This window comes from Schistocerca serialis, chromosome 11, assembly GCF_023864345.2.
Source record: "Schistocerca serialis cubense isolate TAMUIC-IGC-003099 chromosome 11, iqSchSeri2.2, whole genome shotgun sequence".
Lineage (NCBI taxonomy): Eukaryota > Metazoa > Arthropoda > Insecta > Orthoptera > Acrididae > Schistocerca > Schistocerca serialis.
Window position 1 is genome coordinate 31,956,578 of NC_064648.1, and position 21,568 is coordinate 31,978,145.

The following is a 21,568-nucleotide window of genomic DNA, read 5'->3' on the forward strand; positions in this document are numbered from 1 at the left end:
CAAATAGGTTGGTACTTCTACAATCTTAGACATCGTACTGATATATAACTTGGATTACACAGGTCTGAGACATAAAAATCGTTCGAAATGTATCAAGTGGTTTTCATAGTGTTTTCAACACTGATTTCGGGAAGATTAGTGAAAAAATACCATCACGTACAGTTATTTCAGAAACTGCTTCTCTAGTTTTCACTTTTTCGATATTTCAGCACTATAGTGAGTGAATTTTTATACTAGATGTACGCAAAATAAGAGTAATCAGGAGAAACCAGCAGTATTTTCAGGTCAGTGCCTGTCTGCCGTGCTGCCCCTTCCCCGCCATTACCGAGCAGTGAGCTGCTGCTGTTGTCCTCCAGTTCACAGTACCTCTTCACTCTGTGCTGTTCACGTGATGTTGTTGTTGTTGCTTTAAACTAGTGACTGTTTCCTTGTGCTGTGAAGTTCTTCCATGGACAGTGGCTACCAGAGGATGTATAAATTCGCCACGTTGCTTGTGCTACATTTGTGGTAACTATACCGTTAAATTGCAACAAAGGAACATTTCCGATTTTGTTGAAAAGGTATATTTTGCCTATTTTGGTATAAAGTTAGGTGATCTAGATAAACCTTGGGCCCCACACAAAGTTTGTTCATTGTGTGTTGAAGAACTGAGGCAATGGTTTCAATCTAAAAAGCAGTCCGTACATTTCGGAATATCAATGGTTTCGAGGAGCCCAGAAATCATAGTGAAGACTACTATTTTTGTTCTTGCAGTGCAAGAAGACAGAGATTGCTACGATTCTGGCACAACTGATCGCGTTCCATTCTCACAAACTGAACTGAACGATTTAAACCTAGGCCTTTCTAAAGAATCGGCAGAGGTTTTAGGATCTAGATTAAAAGATAAACATATATTGGCTCCGGGTAAATCCTTTTCTTGGTATTGATCGAGGGAAAAGGAGTTTGTATCTTTCTTCCCTCAAGAAGGTGACATGGTGTTTTGCGGTGATGTTCCCCCCCTGGACTTACGGCCCTTTTCAAAATAGAATATGCTCCTGATGAGTGGACTTTTTATTGATTCTTCAAAACAAAAAAAAGCCTTAAAGCAGTACTTCCCACAACGCCAATAAGTACGTTTCTATACCAGTTGGACATTTGGTTTACTTAAAACAATGTTACGCAGGCCTAGAACTGGCTTTAAGCAAACACAGCTATTCAGACCACAAATGGACATTACGTGGTGATTTAAAAGTGATTTCAATGCCGTTTGGTCAACAAAGGGCTATAGAAAGCAACACTCCATCAAAAAAGGTTGGCCCTTCAGAATAACCTTACAGGTAAGGGTTAAGAACGTTGAGAGGAAAAGCCTTGTGGATCCCAAAAGGTGTTACTTCCACCACTTCACATTAAGTTGGGGCTGATGGAACAATTTAAGGCATTGCCAAAAGAAGGGGAATGTTTCAGGTAGCTTTGTGGACAGTTTCCTGGTTTATCTGAGGCAAAGCTAAAGGAAGGAATCTGTCGGACCAGACATTAGGAAACTAATTACAGAACCCAAGTTTGTGGACAAAATGGAAACTTAAGAAAAGACAGCATGGACATCTTTTAAATTAGGTGTTACAGGTTTCCTAGGAGACTCTATGCTCGACAACTTCAAGAAGATGGGCTGTAACATGAGCATTAAAGTTCATTTCCTCCACTCGCGTCTTGACTACTTCCCTGCAAACCTTGGTGATGCAAGTGAAGAACAGGGTGAAAGATTCCATCAAGACATCCAAGAAATGGAAAGAATATATCAAGGAAGACTGAACGTCAACATGATAGCGGACTACTACTGGATGATAAAAGGTCGTGATCCACAACGAGCCCACAGCTGGAGAAGCAATAAGAGGAGCTTCCTTTGAAAGGGAAAGCGTTATTATAATGACTTGTGAGATTAAAGAGAAGTGTAAGCGTGCGGGAAATGTAGTTTAGAACTTATTTATAAATAAAATAAAATTTTATTGTTACTATACCTTTAAATACTCCTTTTTTGTGAGAAAACCTGACGTGACAGAAAAAAATTTGATTGCATTTTTGAAATTGTTGTTGAAAGTACATCATTCAGTTATCAAATTTCAAGCAACTTCCAAAAAATATTTTTTTTTTCAGACCTGTGTTATTTCTTCGTTGATCGGTATGACGTTAGTTGTCTCTCTTTTATTTCGAGTAAGAGCTCGTACCATTGCTCAATGTTGTCTATAAATTCTGTTTGTGACGAGTTCTGTCACTGGCCGAATGTTCCCCAGAGGGAATTGCATATTTTGGACACAGCCCGCTTGCCAGCATTCGGTTCAGTATTGTTAATGTCATTCCTGACGTCTTACTTTTCCTCGATAATTCAACCGTATTCTTCTTTAGACTTCTAATTACCTTGCCAAGGACTAGTTTGACCTTCATGAAGGTTTTAACGTAGTCTGTGAACAGTCAATTACTTTCCCATTCAAAGTGCCACACCTCATTAATTTCCTGTATTGTGTAGCCTTCTCGATGGCTTTGTTGAGCTCTATAGTTGTCAGAGTTCGTACGAAAGCTCGCTCATCGTCACTATGGTTGCAACTACCATCAGGCTTTTCTTCTACACTTTTTGAATGTAGAGCAAACAAAAGCATTTCCTGCTCAACTGGAAGCACAGAGTGGTACAAGCCGTGAAGCACAAGCACTTTGCACTTAACGAAACGAAATCATTCGTCGTCATATTTTTCTGGCTTCAGTTTCTGTACGGGATGACCAACATATAATCTTTGTAAAACATCACTGTTGGATATAGCCTGCCCATGTCTGTATATCGCAGCTTCTTGCCTGTAACCTTGAATTTATCAGTGTTGGTTCTTGCGCCGAAAAAGACATCTCTAGGATTCAGGGGTTCTATGACATTTACGTTCTCTTTTGAACTATTCCACTTACAGCTCCATATTTCGACACAGTTACAACCGGCGTACCCCAACTCTTGTGTGGGTTCTAAGAGATCATGGTTTCATTGTTGACCGTTGCCGATAGTATCGGGCGAATAACACACTGGACAGCCGTGCCAGAAGCAATTGTGATACTGGTAAAGTGTTTTTGTGTTTGCGTTCTAGCTGTCGACATTTACGCCACATTTTGTAACTTCTCCACCGTTGAATGCCTTTGGCCATTAGGAAACGAATTCAACCACACAATTTACTTTTTGCTGAACATTTCCTTCTTTTGATGTTTGACTACAGCAATTAGGTTCAATGTATTCTGACCTGTAAATAGCCATACAAACACTAGAAATTATTATGTACTGGAAAGGATCAATGTTTCTAATGTCCAGGAAATATCTCCTAAATTCAAGGCAGCTGCGGCGCAATATGTCGTCAGAATGGAAATACTCTGAAAATTCCTTCTGGAAGTCAAACCCGTAATTTTCACCCACTTCCTGAGCGTGCCATTCTAAGAATGCTTTTCTAGCCTTACACACCACAATGTAAACACCGTAGTACTTGTTTGCTGGAAGTCGCCCTACGTAATTTTGATTTGCTTATTGAAGAAGTGTGGAAAGTAACCTTTTTTCAGCTCTTTCAGACTGAATGTCGTGGAAAACGTCGCGAGATTGCCTTGGATACCATATTTACTGGGATCTAAGCCGTACTTTTTTTCCGGTTTTTGTAATTCATAAAACCGCCTGTGGCTTTGAATCGAGTGCAAAGTTAGCAGAAGTTCTGAAAAATATTGGTAGGTGCCGCCACAACTAACTTCTGCTGTCAAATATATGTAGCGCTACACAGGTATACTTTGCAGGTACAAAGAGAAATACTGGCGCCAAAACCTGTGCATCCGTAAATAAATTAAAAGAAAATGTAGAAGAATGTAAACATTATGCCATGTATTCTTTTGTGTTTGCTGCTGTGTCATTTAAATTCTGTCTACCTAATAAACTACGAAGCTAGAGTGAGACAACAGCAAATGCGGAAGAATATACATATCATGTCATGTTTATATTCGTATTATTCTTATGCTGAATAGTGATAGTCAGAAATGAATCTCAGCAACTGACTAGATTTTTAAATCTAAGATGACTTTGATTTCTGTGCAGAATGCAATGCACTAAAGAGGCGTCTGCCAAGATTTTCAAACGGAGAAAATTTTTCGCTAAACTCCAGTTCACAACATCTTCTCTCATACGCTGTCTATTATTTGGTTTTTGTTGGGCATTATCTAAGAAAGCAGCTGTGTAAGTAACAACAAATAGCAGTCTCTTGCCATTGTTTCCTGTATGAGACAATTTCTCTTTTTCTTTTTTATTGTAAGCCACGGTAGCGCGTACAAAAGCAAGCCATGCCGCAAGCGGGGACAGGTTGTAAACACTCATTGTCAGTATGCGACAAACAGTGAATGACACAGTACAATAATGGTTTTGCAGCTTAGAGTGACTTAAACACCTATAACAAAGAGAACAGCACTCATCAGATCAGATCAAAGCAAAATAAGCAATCGATTCAAACCAGACGAAGCACGTGAGAAAGGAAAAGTACCCGTATAATGCCTGACACACAGCAATGAATATTTAGAGAAAATAGTTGCGTGGAGATAGCAGCGATTGCTTGTACATGATTACTTACTGATATAGCTTTACAGTGTAAATTGCCCTGAAGATGACCCCATCTCAGGTTGAAACCGGTTGGCGAGAAAATAAATAATGTGACGGTGACTGTCATTTTGATTAATTGACATAGAAATGGCTACTTGGTAAAGCTTAACTGTTAAGCCTACGACTCGGACCAAACTACTGTAGCTCTATCTTCATCCATTCGACCTAAATTGTCTCTCACTTTAGAGTGGTCTAAAACTTTTCTCTCCCCTTGAATTTAGAACCTCAAATTTCAGGTGCAGCTTAGATTGGGAAATTTTTTTTTCGTTGATTTAGTCTCATTTTTCGAGTGCGGCTTAGACTGGGTTCGAGTGAATACGGTAAGGTTTATGCTGTCAGTTATTCTGAGCCTTAGGGAAGGTATTTTTGGCACTATAATCTTCGTTCCTTGGTAAATGGTTTTGATCTTCATTCAGTTATTTACACAATACTGTAAAATAAAGTACACATCATAAGTCTTTGTACTGTGTGCTATACACATATAGCCCCTGTTACTCTGTGACAGCAACCATTCGCAAAATTCATTGTTTCTAAATTCGTATGTGTTTCCTTTGACGTCGCGCACAGCCAAGTGTGGCGTGTGTATGCCTGTATCTTGTTCTGCTTTGAAATCGGAAAAGTAGTTCCTTTCTTTGTAAGTGCATTTTTAAATTTTTTTAGTGCCACTCCCATTGCAAGTACATTTATTATCGCAGTAACCACCACGTCTTTTTCTCCTTTGCATGTAGCATTTGTTTTCACTTACCTTCACATGCTCGTCACCGCAATTTTGGCAATCAGAGAAGCCAGAGTTGTCTGCCGAGGCTGCTTCCGCCTTATTTCTTTTACACTTTTCGCACTCTAAAATCTTCTCACACGCTCACTTGCGATTACCCTTGCATTCTTTACCAAAGCAATACAGTAGAGTCTCGATAGTGCGAGTTTCCAATAATGCGAGCCTCTTTAATAAAAAAGAAAAAAAAATAGAGGTTGCAATGATCTACTTTCTTTGTTTCACTGACATGATAAATAATAAAAGGGAGAGTACAGCTTAGTGACAAAGCAGACAACAATGCAATCAACACCGACGGTTAGCTCGCTGCCCTGTTGCACGAACATCTGTCGTCAGTATGGCACGAAATACCCCGACTGCTGCCGGCTGCTACCGATCAAAACTGGGGAGTTCATACGCCGCCGTAGTTTCCAGCACCTGTGCTGTACAGAGCTGTGTGTCGTTTTGTTTGTTGACTGTGTGTTCCGTTGTACACCTTACAAAGATGACTGCTGTAACAAAAAAGAGGAAATTTGTGCCTTTGCATCTAAAATTAGAAGCACTAAGAAGACTTGACAAAGGAGAAACAATAAAAAAAACTTGCTCTCGAATATGGTGTAAGTGAAGTTTACTGTTGCTGACTGGCGAAGAAAGCGACTTGAATTGGAACAGTTTTCTTCACAGAAATGCTCACACGAATCTCTGTCGAAGTATAAAGACGTAGGACTTCAAAAAAAAAACAAGTGCGGCATTGTTCATGTGGTTTACCTAACAGAGACAGAAGGGTCATCTGATTTCTGGCCCAATCTTGCAAGAAAAAGCTTTGTTTTTCAGAAGCCAGCTGCAGGAAGCAGATGACAATTTCGCCGCTAATGTGGGTTGGCTCGACAAGTGGAAGAAGAGGTATGGAGTGTGTCAACTAGACGTATGTGGAGGAAAAACTCTCTGGTGACGCTCGGGCCATTTCAAAATTTATCGTAGAGTTTAAAAAAATCATAACTGACGAAACTGGGCTAAATTTTAAAATGTTAAGAGTTAGAACACTTGCTTCTTGTGAGAAAAATTGCTCCTGGGCACAAAAAAGGGAGAGAGCGGCTCACAGTTATGGCAGCTTCAAATGCGACTTAAAACCACAAACTGAAACTAGTTGTGATTGGGAAGTTTACCAAGCCAAGAGCATTCGAGAATGTATCCATCTCAGCTCTTCCGGTTGTCTATACATTTCAGAATAATGCCTGGATGAATCAGGAAATCTTCAAGAACTGTTTTTTTAACTCATTTGTACCTGACTGTAAGAATTTTTTAAAAGGAAGGGGACTGCCATGCAAAGCAATTTCGCTCACGGATAATGAGTCCTCATATCCGAGTGCAGGAGAACTGCAGTGCGACGATATCCGCGCCTTGTTTGCAAATCTTGGAGCGAAGTAGTCAGAAACAATTTATAAGTCGTGGAGGAAAATTCTATAGGAAAGTATGCCGGACACAGAAACTGAAGATTCAGCAGATGAGGACGATCAGCCACTGTGTACTTTAATCAGTGGATTGCCAGGGTGTGAAGAGGTGGCAGGAGGCGAGTGGTTAAATCCGGACCAACAGTTGGAAGTGACAGACTCTTCTGTAATTGACACGGCTGACATTCCACGGCAGTGCGAGGGTGACGAGGCAGCGGCTGCACCGGTGACGAGTCACACGGATGGCTGCGCTGGCCTCGAGGCCGCCATGTGCTCTGTGGAACAGCAGCCTGAGGCGACACCGGTGGCGTCACACTGCCGCGAGCAAACGTCGCAGACACCTCACTATTACTTGGCTAAATAAATAATTATTGTTATTCTGCCAATGCAAATGCATGTGTAAATACTTTTGTTTTAATAAAGTTTAAATTTGAGTTGTAATACTTACAATATCATAATATTATAATATTTCTTTTTCCCATTTAAATTTCGATCGTACGAGTTTTTGACAGTTCGAGGTTGTTCCGGTCCCGTTTACCTCAAACTATCGAGACTCTACTGTGTGTCTTGCACTTTCTGCATTAAATCCTTGGCTGTTTACCTTCATGCTTTGGTCTTAGACACAAGTTGCACACATTTCCTTTATCTTTTTTGCAGAAGTATTTGTCCTTGTGATTGCAGGATTCGTCACACGTCTTGCAATAGACATTTTGCCTAAAAAACTCTTCATATTGTTGCTGCCATTGTGGTGGTCATTATTTAAGTACAAATGGTGTTGCTCCCTTTTCGCCGCCAAAGGAGTGGGTAACTGTGTTAAAATTAACAGCTGAAACAATTTTAATCTGAACATTCAAAAAAAGCTACTGCATATTCGATATCGTCCAGACTGAAACCACCTTCACAGTTCTTTTGAGTCTCGCTCACAACTCTTTCTCTAATCCTTCCTGCAGATCTCTCCCTTTCTTAGTGTAGAGAGCGTCATTATCTGTCAGTTCCTCGCACAAGTATGTTTCTAGTAATCATTGCTCGAGGACCACACAGGCTCTCGTTGTTAGTTTGTTTATAGTTCTCTTGCCAATTATATATATAGCAATATTTACTATTTTATTTCCCTTTGTACCTTCACCTCAAGGTATTTCGTAGACCTCAATGTAAAATTTGGTGGTGTTTGTGTTTACATTTTCATTGGATCATTGGATGTTACTATTCATTCAACCTGATCAAGTAGGTGTGAATCGTTGAATTTAAATTCCTTTTCGATAGAATTGCATGATTACAATCATTTTCATAAATTCAATCATTTTCATCAATTGTTTTCATTTTGTCGCCTTACTTGTAATCGGGCAATTTTCTTACTGCATTTGTAGCTGCTTCTATAGCCTTTCTGACAGCTTTCATGTGGTACAAGCGATTACCTTTCTTCGAGTCTTTGATTGTAATGATATTAGCTGTCCGCCAAACGTTATTACTGTACAATCACAGAATTGAATCTCGAGCGGTAGCTTCTTTTCTTTCACTGAAGTGAACAGTTCTTTTTTGAACAGAAAGATTTGGCCTAGTTTTCCTGTTTTCGTGGTGGCGCACTGTAGTTGTTTTTCTTCGAAAACCTCTGTCGAGAATTGAATGTGCCGAATTGTTTCCAATCGTTCCTTTTCTGGATTTACCAAGTCCAGCAGGCCTTTCTTTGTATGTACTACAGAGTAACCTTTGACCCAACTTTCCCTCACTATTTTTTTCAGTTCACGAGTAGCTTAGTGAAACAAACTACTATCATTTGCTGCTGAGTAAACTCATTCTGTAGCTTCAACAAATTCTGCTTTCTTCATTTTGTACAAACCTTGATTCTGAGGTCTTATGCAAAGGCTCTTAATTCCTTAAGTTTTATTTTCTTTAACCTTCAAATTTTTTTCTTTGTTTGAGTCATCTAAGGACCACGCACCAACTTCAAAGCTTCCTTCTTTGTTGTTCTTTCTTTTTCCTCTAGTATTCTTTCATCTTTTCACTACGTATCCTTTTTCTCTTTTGGGACCATTTTGACCCTGTCTTTTTCTCCCTCATGCCTTGGAATCATTCAATTTTTTACGCTTTCCTCTTGAAAATCTCTTTCTGTTTCATCTTTCTCATTCATGTTGTTTCTTTCCATATCTTCCCTAATTTCTTGAGTCTAGGCTATTGTTGACTTCTTGTCCCAAAGATATCTAAAAATCTGTTTGGTTAACCTCTTGCTGTTCATTCTGTGTAAGTGTCCAAAAAATAGAAAAATAGCAATTGCCTCTTTCGTAGTGTTCCATTTATGTTTTCAATGTTGCGATAAACTTCTTCATTGCTTCCTAATTTCCATACCTCTGTATTTTTTTGTTTTCCAAATTTTTTTCAAATTCCTTTGTAAGACTTAAGTGTTGTGTAATTTGTAGTTTGGTACTAAACATTTACTTCCATAAAGAAACTCTGGTTTTACTACAGTGTTGTAGTGCTGTATCTTCAAATTTTTAGATAGGCACTTTTAGTTGCAGATATTCCTTGTTATTTCAGAAGTGCTCTCGATTTTATGTACTCTTTCTTCTAAAACAAATTTTTCTAAGCCATTTTCTTGGACAATTTCTCGCAGATATTTAAATTTATTTACCATCTTTTTCTGGCCTATATCTGTTACTAGGGATTTTGGAGCATTTTTTTATATTTGTCATAAATTTTGATTTTCTAAGATATTCAACCTGCTTTGTTGGCTATTTCTTCTAAGAGACTGACTTGTATTCCAGCATTTGCTAGATTTTCAGAAAGAATGGCAAAATCATTCGCAAATGCTAAACAGTGAATTTCAATACCTTTGTTTTTAGTTCCCAGTCTTGACTGGTGATAGCTTCTGCTCTTTCAGTTTTTGTTTCCACTCTCTTACTATTTTCTCTAGTGCACAGTTAAAAGGAGTGGAGACAAGCCATTACCTTGCCTTCCACCTGTTTTTATGTCGAATGCCTTCGATATATCACTCCGAAAATTTACTTTTGATGTGGTGTTCGTGAGTGTTTCAACGAATAAGGTTTGCTGATTTAGATTTGATGGCAAATTCTCTGTTCACTTCGAGTGTTTCCCTATCAACCGAGTCCAATGCATCTTTAAAATATATAAATGTTACAACTATATCTTTGGACTTTGTAAATCTGTGACGAATTACGGACTGTAGGTTGAAAAACTGTTCTGAGCAAAATCTGCACTTTCTAAAACCACTGTAATACTCTCCCAAATGGTTACCAAGTGTTGCTCCTTCCATGTTTAATAGTATTGTTGAAAATTTTCTTACACAATATATATTTTTTTAATCCATGGTTCTGCTAATTCAGTTTTCGTAACACTGTTTGTGTGCACGAACCGCTGCGAAGCATTCCCTGTTGTAATCTGTGGCACACTAAGAGACGCAGGATGTGACGGCGTTGTCAGCAGCTTGTCTCTTCCGTCAACAGATGTCGCCGAGGTTTTCGCCGTGTAAATTACTGCAGTACGTGTTTTGCTTTACTCGTTACGGAAATGCAGATGGGATGGTCATGCCAGCTGAAAATTAGAACTGAAGTTTGCATTTCGTCTCTTCAGACGAGCTGCACGTATCTGGCAAAAAGAACACATTTCGTGTGAGATATAAGGTGACTTTCGGTGCTTGCAGAAAGTGCTGCATTACCGCACCAACTGTACGTACAAGTTGCAAATGCTTGACCTCGCTCCCTGGTCTGCCTCAGGCTATCGAGTCGCCACTGTTCCTGTGTTCTGCCCCCTCAGTTAAAGACGGGCGACAGATGCAAGAAGGAGCAGCTCCCATCACGTCGCGGATCATCGAGAGAGAGAAAACCCTGGAAGGTGGAAGATGAGAGAGGACTTGAAACAAAAAATCCCTCCGGGGTTTCCTTCAGGTGGCATTGAAGGTTTTGCACTTTTTTCAACAATTTTAACGGGTCTCCACCCATTACAAAATTATGCTAACAACTTAGCCTCACGGAGATATTTGATATCGTTAACCAGTTCGTCTCTGGTGTAGTCATCATCCTCTATATTGAAATAGTTCATGTGGTAGTCGATGCTCAAGTTTTCCTTCATTCTTTGGTTGAGATTTATCGAATTTGGAATGTACTCGACCCTCGGCATTTCTTCTCTATTTGTGGCGTCTGCCCGTGGTGCCTTTGCAAATTTTTTCTCTGCACTCTCATGACACGGTAAGTGTAATCGCAGTCATTGTCAAATAATTTCGAGAGTGCAAACATGTTTCAAATTTTCATTTTTAGGGACAAGATGAGGTAGTAATTGATGTAAATTACTGTTCAAACTTACGAAGTGAATTATTTGGCCTCGATACATCTCTTTAATTCTGTACTCACTGTGTTTTCTAAGGGCAGGCGTACACGGAAGACTTACTGTCGCGCAACCATTTCGTCATTGTTGCTTTATTGTTGCTTCTGCTTTGAAATTACACATTTTTATTTAGTTTCATATTTATTAATTCGAGCAATCCAGTTAGGAACAGTAATCATTACATTTTGTATAAAACATGTCCAAAGCAACTGATGGAAATTGCAGAAAATGAGTGCAGGTATAAAGTTTAAACACTGTTGCGTGTAGTGACATGGTACATAGTTTCTGATCCATGTGGAGGCACAGAAAAATTTGTCGGGTATGAGTTTACACTGTCTCAATCATGAGGAGAAGTAAGGATGGTTTAGGAGCTGTTTCTGGTAGTAGGTTGTCGGACGTAGATGTTCCAGTAAACACTCGTGCAGGGGTGGAGAAGCTAGAACACCGAACGCCACGACTGGAACTATCACATGTGTCATTTGGTACACACGTGTCCTGGAAAAGTCTCACTACCTGAATAACCTCAATTTGTGCATCAATCATTTCGTGTGTGGGTATTGGTTTCAGTGTACCTACGAGAGACAATGCAAATTGTGTTGGAGGGTCATCCATTGAGGAAGCAGTTTCTTTCTTCTCTCGAAGTATATTGAGTAAAGTTTCTTCGTAACTTTTCTTCTTTGGATTGTAGGAGGCATGTGGAGATAGAACAATGGGTGGCCTTTAATGGTTTGTGGTCTTTGAAGGTTCTGTTTCCTCGGGTTCCTCATTGCTTATTACTGTTTCAGCATTTCCACTTGCATCACGTACTTCTACGGTTGGTAGAAGAAATAAGTTGATCGTAAAATTTGTACTTTCACGCTTTCCGCTGCTGGTTGTCCCGACTTGGCCAATTTTTGCTCACGCAATTTTCTTGCTGAGCATGTCCTTCGATTTTTCCGCCTTTGTTGTACCAGTGTTCCTAGGAAATGGACAATAAATTGAAATGTTTGACATTGTTGTAGATGTTAATTTATTTTCGTGAAATAAAAATGAAAACTACTATTATTCAGTTACATAACTTTCCAGGTATCCAGCAACTGGATCAAGTTTAAATGATCTTCCATACAACTACTTCATTTGTGATAGCACAGTCTGCAAAAGAGTGAAAGCGACATGCACTGAAATATGGAATGTTTTGCAATGTATGGTTATGCCAAAGAATGTGAGGAAGAGTTGTTGGCAGAACAGTTCTATAAAAACACCCATTTCTGCAACATTATACAGATGGAAAACGTATTCGAATAATACAACTTCAAAGTTCTGGCTCAGAAGTTTTAACTTATAAAAAAATCTTTCCTGTGGTATTGATGGCACGGGTCGATGCTGAAAACCTATTTGTCTTCATAGATGTCGGTGCAAATGGAGCAGCAGGTGATTCCGCAGTTTTTAATAATTCGTATATGGGCGAAAAGCTATGACGTAACCTTCTGAACATACTGAACAACGCCTAACGATCCAGAAGGCAAAGTAAAGCCTTTTTGTTTGTTTGCTGAAGCTTTTGTTTTATTGAGGCACATTTTACGCCCATTTGCTACTAAAATGCTAACCTCGTTGAAGAAAATTTTCAACTGTAGGCGTAAAACTACTCGTCATACGGTTGAATTTGGCATACTGCTGAACAAATGGCACATTTTTCCGTAGACCTTAATGATGTTACCGTCGATTTCTGTCGTACAATAGTTAAAGCATGTTGTGTGCTCCACAATTTTGTACGCAGAAGAGATGAAACAGACTTTACAGATATTGCTTACGAATGTCCTCAGCAGCCTATAGACCATGCTGGAGTTTTATCTGCTGTCGATATACGCAGATATTTTAAAACCTATTCGACGTCTCATGGAGGATCTGTTCCATGGCAGTGCAATGGACTCTCATTTCGCTTCGATTCAACAATACTGAAAAACTTACCTGTTATATTCACAAAACATTTTTAAGAAGTGTAAGATAATAATAATGTTGAAAGTATGCCAATAAAAGCAACTCTGCAAAATAAAAACTTGTCTGCTTGGCGTTCTTTTGTGGAGGACGTCCCCAGATTGTACTACACACAGTTCTTCCCACACTTTGCTTTTGAAATTAGCGTCAGAATAATCTTTCAAAATTTCTATATTGAACAGTGCAGGCCTGTTTTCTACTTCATTTACGATCAGTTCACTATCGATGTCTTTGTCCCTCACAACAGCCAGTGTACGAACTCGCAAGTTTCCAACTGCAGGCAGCAGAGATGGCGACTGCGTTGTCGGCTGAGCACACGCGCTCGTGTATCCTGTGGGGGGGACAGGACGGAGGCAGTTGCTTCGCCCTTCTGTCGGCGGCCGGAGCAACTGGAAAGTTGTCTCTGGGGAGTCGCTGTGTGTGTGTGTGCGCTCTTACATATGATTGTACAGACTCTGTGCAGAAGGCGAGACAGTTGCACGACAAAAGTTCTCCCTTGTACACCCGCCCTAATGGAAGGAAAGACTTCGTCAAACACCCAATCACTAAATTTAACAGTGAGAGGCATTGTTGACTTTAGCACTAACATGTGGAGTCCGGTTTCATTGACAAAATTTGCCGCTTACAGCTACACTACAATTTTTTTTATTGAGAGGTATCTTTTTCTCTAACATTATCTTTCAAGGCGTGTCTAGAATTTGCATACTCGAGAACTTCACATACATCTTTCGCCTCGAACGAGAGATTATTCTGTTCATCTAATTCTATAATCTCGCCAGTGGGTCATAAGACTTGCCGACTAAGGAGGACATTTGTACAAAATTACAAATGCTAGCACGTAAATACAATAAATGGATATAAAACACGTCTAGAGCTCGATTGCGAGTGTAAGATTTTCAGCAGATAGATACAACAATGTGCCGAATTACGAGGACTATGAAACGCTGAAAGGCACACTTAAGATATATAAAGGTTACAAGAATGTCAATGGCTGTGACGTTGACGATATCGAATTCTGTTAAATTCTTACGGTTTATCGACGATAAAAATCACAGTAAACGTGAGACTTTAAAATTTCTCCTTAAATATATTTGCAAAGTACGATTAAAAGCTTGTTAAACAAGCGAAGAAAACAGGACGTTTGAACAGCTGAAGAGTTAGTTCAACGAGTGGAAGACGAAGCCGATATTAGAATACGAGGAGTATAAGAAAGGCATCCAGCCTGTGACGGATAAACTGAATGCTTTAGAGAAAGGAGTTACTGGTGCTATAGCGAAAAATGGAGAGGTTGAAAGAGCTAGTTCCTTAGGAAGGGAAATATGACAATGTGTGTCCTATTCCGCCTACAACTGAGGAATAACCTTTTGAAAGAAGTTTATTTGTCGATGATAATCGGATCACGCGAAAGACACGTAAGAGGCTTGAGCCTGCGTTGTAGCAAATTGAGGAAGAAGACCGGGAGGAGATGAAGGCTGTTAGAAACTGAACAACACCTTATCTTGGGGTGAAAGTATGAAAATGCTTGGGCGGTCTCGTCGTACAGTATTTGGCTTAAGGTTTGACAGTCGAAAGCACTACATGGGCGGTTCCGAACTAACGTTTAACAATGACACTATTTCTGTCAAAGGTAGCAGTTTTCAGTGCCAGCAATGAATTCATGAAACTGCTAACCCGAAAAAAACGTAGCATTCGAAGACTACACGCCTGATGACCGTGAAGCATATACAACTATGCTGAAGGAAACTAATGCAATATTTCACCACTATGATGCAAATACGAATAAACCCAAGTCAAACCGCAGTGAAAAGTACATCATCATTATTCCGATGTAGCAGTCGTTTGTCTTGTGTAGTAATTCTACATCAGTGGCCAGTCACCAGTCAATAGCAAAAGAACCTGTTTAGTATATAGAATTCATTCTAGAAACATCCCCCAGGCTGTGGCTAAGCCATGTCTCCGCAATATCCTTCTGCAAGGTTCGCAGGAGAGCTTCTGTGAAGTTTGGAAGGCAGGAGACGAGGTACTGGCGGAATTAAAGCTGTGGGGGTGGGTCGTGAGTCGTGCTTGGGTAGCTCAATCGGTAGAGCACTTGGCCGCGAAAGGCATAGGTCCCGAGTTCGAGTCTCGGTCCGGCACACAATTTTAATCTGCCAGGAAGTTTCTGTTAAGTATGTTTGGATGAATGACCTCAGATCCAATCGACTAGGTGATGGTGGTTCACGGTGAAGAGAATGCAGCTGGTAGGTCGCTGGGGTTTGAAGAAATGGAAGAACAGGGGAGCAGGCATGAAGTGTTCCAGGCAAACCCGATGTGTGACTAAAGCGGACGAATGACCCATCAGGCCCCCTCTCATTGTGCCGCCTGCGGCAGGTAGCATTTTTAGCAAAATGTTTATCGGTATGCCTGAACGTCCAACGTTTTACTTTAAACTCTCGCTGTACCCTACCACTGCAGAATAATACTGCAGCAACAAAACACGAACTACAGAAAAGAAACGAAAATAAAACTTTAGTTTCGAAGGAAATGTGCCACATACAACAACAAAACACAGTGCTCATACAAGCGTCTGCCAACAGCAAAGTATTCGTCTGAACAGGTGCGGGCTGCCTCTCGCGCATGCGCAGTTGAGTGGCGTGTGAGCGGTCCCTACTCCCTGTTGTAGTTACAGAAGTGTGGCTGGGAGCCGCCATCTGACGTCGCCGCCCTTGGGAAATGTGGTGCAGAGAGCAGCCAGAGCTGTGGTGGGCAGGTGGGTCGCCTCCACGTGGCCTGTGTATACGTTCAGCGGTTTTACTGTTTATTGCTCTCACGTTAAATTAAAACAAAACGGATTTTTGTCACCGGGAGCTATCAACTGAGTTACAATAAGTTCGCATAATCAAGGAAGGCTAAAGTATGTTACTAGTTTCAGATTTTATTTCCGCGTTCGACAGTCAAGCATTAATCGCCTTGCAGAAGAATAAAGTTATTTTTCAAGGTTCGCTAAAGAGATTTGGCTTTTATTAATCTTTTCCGCTGAGGCAGTCAGTTTATTTGAAACAAAGTGTTTAATTTCACACTATTGCCTAGTTTCAACTGTTCGCTGCACATCAAGTGCACTTATGGTATTATACCGTAATAAAGAACCAAACATGATATCATGCAGTACTGGTGCTGCAAGAAAATTAACATCCGAATCTCGGCTTAGGAATGTGCGCTTTAAGGCGAATTGTGCATTTTAGCGTGGTGCACGATATCCGGATGTTCTTGAAGTAATCCTGTGATGTCTTGTTTCTTTCGTGACGTAATGTAAGATCTTTCAGAGCTTCACACGTACGAACATGAGGGCCTCCTGCGTCATCCCGTAGCTGCGCAAGCGCGGTGACTCCTTCCACCTGGCGCTCTGTCAGCTGCTCAAACGAACCTCATATTTCTAACAGGTCGCGGGAAATTACTGCGAATGGTGGTTTCAAAAACGTACAGCGTAAATTTCCTTTTACGCAAGATGAACTGTGTGCGAGAATGTACGATGAATTTATTAAATCACAGAGCGTTTGACTCTCATTTAAAAATCAACTCCTTGGTGACGAGCCACTTGGAGGAATTTAGAGTCCAGAAGATAACATTTGGGTCGGTACTAAAAATTTACTGGCAGGTTAGTGTGACGTGTATTAAAGTGTAAAACGCGCACAGATCATCAACATTACATGTGCAGCCTTAGCTTCTCTTGCAGCTTACTAATCTTTCAGACCAATATTATATGTGAACGCTGTGTATATTGATTTAAACTATCAAGTTTTCTTATTTGTGTGTTGGCGCTACTTACGAGTGATGTTGTTGTTGGCTGACTACATCGCGTGTCGTGTGCTGTCATCAGCTGGCGAGATCACGTGACTTGAGCTATGGCTGGCTTACAAAAGCTCACCGCAATCTCGATTTCAATGCATCGGAAAGTAACATGCGGTGTTTAGTGCAATCCGAATTTATACCTCCATAATAAGAACAAATGCACGACATCAAAGGTCTTTCATACCTTTTTTTTTTTTTTCCCCGTTGAATTTCGTTTTCTAAAGTGCCGGGGAATTGTACGTCGGTGCAACAATCAAAGACGTGATGAGTTTTACAGTGGGGAGGAAGAGTATAGTGTCGCTTAACACGGAAAAAGTGTATTTTGATCCTGGAGAAAGTGTATTTTTAACCGAGAAGCCGAGGAAAAGTGTGTGAATTTTTTTCCTTTTCCATGTACACGCCCTGTTGGATTGTTGGTGTACAGAATATGTAATAATAAGTCGATAGTTCAACTGTACAAGCAGCAGTATATTTACAATGTGCAGCCGATATTTTTATAGGCAGGAGTGTCGCGATATTTTGTCTGCGGATACACACTTTTTTCAACATATCGAGAGTCGGTATAGATATTTTAATAAATATCGATGTATTGTGTAGTCCATACTTTTAAAAATATCCTGGTGTAGCGCCGACTACCGTCCCGCAGCCGAAGTCTGTCAATTGCGTCCGTGCGGCCATCAGAGAAGACGGCGGCAGCCCTTGCAGGCGAGCCAGCCGAGTACAGGGGGCAGCCCGGCCGACGCTCGCCCCTTCCTGCAGCTCGCGTGCGCCACGCCGCAGCCGCCTGCGTCTGCAGACACGGCTGTCGGCTCAGCCTAACATTCGACCTGGTCTCTGCTCGAAGGCACGCGGTTGCTTCTTCATGGGGAAACACCTGGTCTCAGGTCGAAATTACAAACTACTCGCAATTGTACATAGACGGAATACACTTTATTTAAATACTTTGAGCACATACTGAAGTCTGTCGGACAGTCGCTGACAGGCGGTAGGGGGCGCCGCTTGTGAGGGTCGCCTGCCCTGGCCGCCCTCTGCCCTGGACGCGGTACAGTGTGTCCGTCAAGTCGTGCGCCCTCTCCGCTCCACAGTGCTGTCCCGGCGACCCAGTCTGGCCACACAGCCTGGCGCCGCTCACTCCCAGCTCAGCGACTGCCCTGTCCAGAAAAACACGGTATTACGGAGTAAATTGCATTAACGTGGGAACAGGAATCATATGTCAGCGTTCCCGTATCTCTTAGAAATATAAAAGCGGATGCCTGTTCGTGTCAATGCGTGTTCGTGTACAACTTCATCCAGAATTAGCTGATACATTCCGTCCGATACGGTTTTTAAACAACACATAGTGCAGCGGTCCGGTTAAACGCGACAATTCTTGCGACACGAGTAGTGCTCAAAAGTAACGGGGAAATCGCCATTTTGCGTTTTTTATAACTGAGATTCGCACGATTTTTTTGTCGTTGTGTTGGTAAACGTGCGTGAAAAGTATGTGTACACCAGGCTAATGGGATATTTGGTCTGTTGTCACCTCTTGGAAAGGTTATTGGTGTGTTAGTTGAATCGGCGAGTATTTGTTTAATGTAAATGCGGATTATCGCGTTTGTATTACATTTGGCTATGCGAACGGAGTCAAATTCATCAACCTTTTAGAGACATTAGATTTTGCTTTTGTCGAATCTATCAGTACGGCAAGTGTTTACGACTGATGTAAATATTTTTCGATTTCAACAGTTTGGTGCACCACGAATTCCTGTCACACTGTGAAACGGTCAGCAAGCAGTAAAACCTACAAGCTGAACGCCAGCGGCATGACGCAATCCGAAAAAAAAAACCTCTAGATTTGTGTCGGAATAGTTGATGATTTCTGCACTGCGATAACGCATCTGCTTAGAATTCGTTGCGTGCTCGTAGGTGTTTGGCTACAAACCATACTGTGGTGACGCCCTTGGCTGCACCATCACCCGATGTGAAATTTTGTTCCTAAAAATTAAGATGAACCGTAAAGGGCTGTCTTTTTCATACAGAGTCGAGAACTACAGGGTATCACAGCAAAACTTCCAGAATTGTATGAGGAAGCGGAGGAGACACAGGAAGAATTCTATTCACATGTAATAAAGAATATTTTGATGGAGACAACATTTATGTAGAGTAATACATAAACGCAGTATTGGATCAAATATTCACATCTCTCGCTTTCAATAATATTGCCCGTGTTGCAACCTACGTTTTGTTAACAGACGAGGAAGTTGTATTTTAGTAATTAGAGATGTCATTACTTGCCTGTGTTTTCTTCCCAAGTGTCGGCAAAGGATTGCTCTAAACACAAGCTAGCATTAGAGGTATGTTTCTCTGAAGCTCAAAGATCGGCTAACAACAGTATGCTGAGGCCACAGGAGGTGACTCTTTGGAGTGAATTAGGAGGAAAAGTTGAAACAGCTTGTAGATGATGATGATGATGATTAGTGTTTTAGGGCGCAAAACAGCGAGGTTATCAGCGCCCGTTCCCAAAAGTTCAATTCAGAGCCGAATCGTGAGAGAAGTGGTATTGTTCAAATTGCAAGGTTGGACACAGCACATCAAAACAGGGAGATAAAACTAAAAATAAAAGAGCAGTACAAACAGGGAAAAATAAGTAACGGTGGCCGAGTGACCACTTACAAATAATGGGTGACCAAACCACTGGACAGCACATTAAGACTTCAATCCCAATATTTTGGGAAGAAGGCCAGACAACACACAAAAACGTAAAACTCTAGTGACACTCGCCTCATTATTAGTTAAAAGAGAGGGTAGGTCCGGTGGGAAACTGAAATCGTCCCTCAAACCTGCATATAAAACACACTCAGTTAAAATATGCCGTATCGACAGCTGTGCCCCACACGTCTGACACGTTGGTGGCTCCTCACGACGTAACAGAAAACCATGAGTCAAAGGACAATGTCCTATTCTAAGCCGTGTAAGGGCGACTTCCTCAGCGCGTCGTTGTCGGAAGGAGGTGAGCCACGGTCGGACAGAATCCTTCACCGCTCGCAACTTATTATCCCTCACGTCCAGCCACTGAGCCTCCCAACAGCTTGTAATGGGATGCAGTGCACCAATTTTTAATGGGAAGTGGATGCAGATTTCAATTATGGGATACTGGTATGTATGTTTTGCGATACGCTGGTTGATCTGTATCACAGAGGGAAGATTTCTAGATTTGTAACTCGTGGCTGGGCAGAAGTGTATTCAGGACTGGCAGCAGTTTGGCGTCTGTGACGGTTTCTTTCATTCGGTGTGTGTAGTAGAGTGAGAGAGTGTCGGTGTTTTGTGCAGGAGCCTCTCTCAACAGGAGAGAGGGAGGAGGCTGATAGAGGCGGCCAGGCAGGGCGCGGCGGAGCAGCTGCGCGAGTTACTGGCGGCGGGGGCGGACGTGGGGGCGAGGGAGGAGGGGTGGGGGAGCAGCTGGACCGCCCTGCACGTGGCAGCAGAGAAGGGTCACGTGGCGGCGGCCAGCTGCCTCGTCGGCGCCGGCGCGGAGGTCGACGCCAGGGACAGCCTGGAGCAGTGGACGCCCCTGCATTGTGCTGCATTCAATGGCCACGCTGGTGTGGTGCGGCTGCTGGTCGGCGCCTCTGCTGACCCCAACGCCAGGGATCGGCGGGGGCGGACGCCGCTGCACAGGGCGGCAATGTGGGGTCACGCAGAGGCGGCGGCTGAGCTCCTCCTGGCGGGGGCGGACAGGGGGGCCCTGGATGACGAAGCTAGGACCCCCCTGGACGTCGCCAGGAAGAGGGGAAAGCAGGAGCTGGTGGATATGCTGACACAACGCTGACATACGGCATTCAGGAAGCACAAGCAGTTACACCATATGCGTTGGTCTTTCAAATAAAGAATACAAAAAATCAATCCTTTGTTCATTTATTTGTACATACCATTTTGTGCTGCGTATGACAACTCTGGTAACACCGTGACAACGACGAGAGATACCTGTAAACTAATCTGAGGAGCCCTTCAGTCTGTAAAATACTTCACGATCAGTTTTTGCAAAAGCTGAGTAACAACTGATAAACACTGCACTATTACTAAGCACCGCCTGTCTCTCTCAAGATAACGTCAGCACTCAATCTCTTTGAAGACACGAATGGCGCAATATTGTCGGTTGTCTACCACATCATGCAGCCGCACTAACGTTCGTTGTTCGGACCAGACCACTGCATTACCCCATTACTGGAAACTATATGCTGCTAGCGTGCGTGGTGCTATGTTACACCAGCATAAACTGCACCATACTCAGATTACTGGCACACAAGTCGTTCAGTCAGAATGTGTCTTCAGTTGCGATCTCACGCCGAGTTCACTTATGTATCTGCAGTAGGCAAATACTTGCCGTCTTTAATTGCAGCCTCACATTGGTAGCAAGAGTTACACCACATACCAGGCAACACTGCACACGGAATGAGTCACACATCAGGCAGATTCGTAGAGTTGACACTATGACGAAAAGTAAAATAAATAAAATTCTCTACTTTGGCCCACTAATCGAGCAAGTGCTTCCAGCTGTTGGTGAGATTCTAATGAGCGACTTGCTGTTACGTTAATTCAAATGTAGATCTGACTCTC

General features: G+C 41.8%; 1 protein-coding gene across 1 annotated transcript in view; it reads left to right on the forward strand.

Moving 5' to 3' along the window:
- LOC126427149 (poly [ADP-ribose] polymerase tankyrase-1-like) overlaps positions 1-20,854 on the forward strand; it is a 37,268-nt gene extending 16,414 nt beyond the window's left edge. Inside the window, exon 3 of the mRNA XM_050089375.1 lies at positions 20,282-20,854. Within this exon, the coding sequence (XP_049945332.1) occupies positions 20,282-20,780 (499 nt within the window). The 3' untranslated portion in view covers positions 20,781-20,854. The remainder of the gene's footprint in view (positions 1-20,281) is intronic.
- The last annotated feature ends 714 nt before the right edge of the window (positions 20,855-21,568 follow it).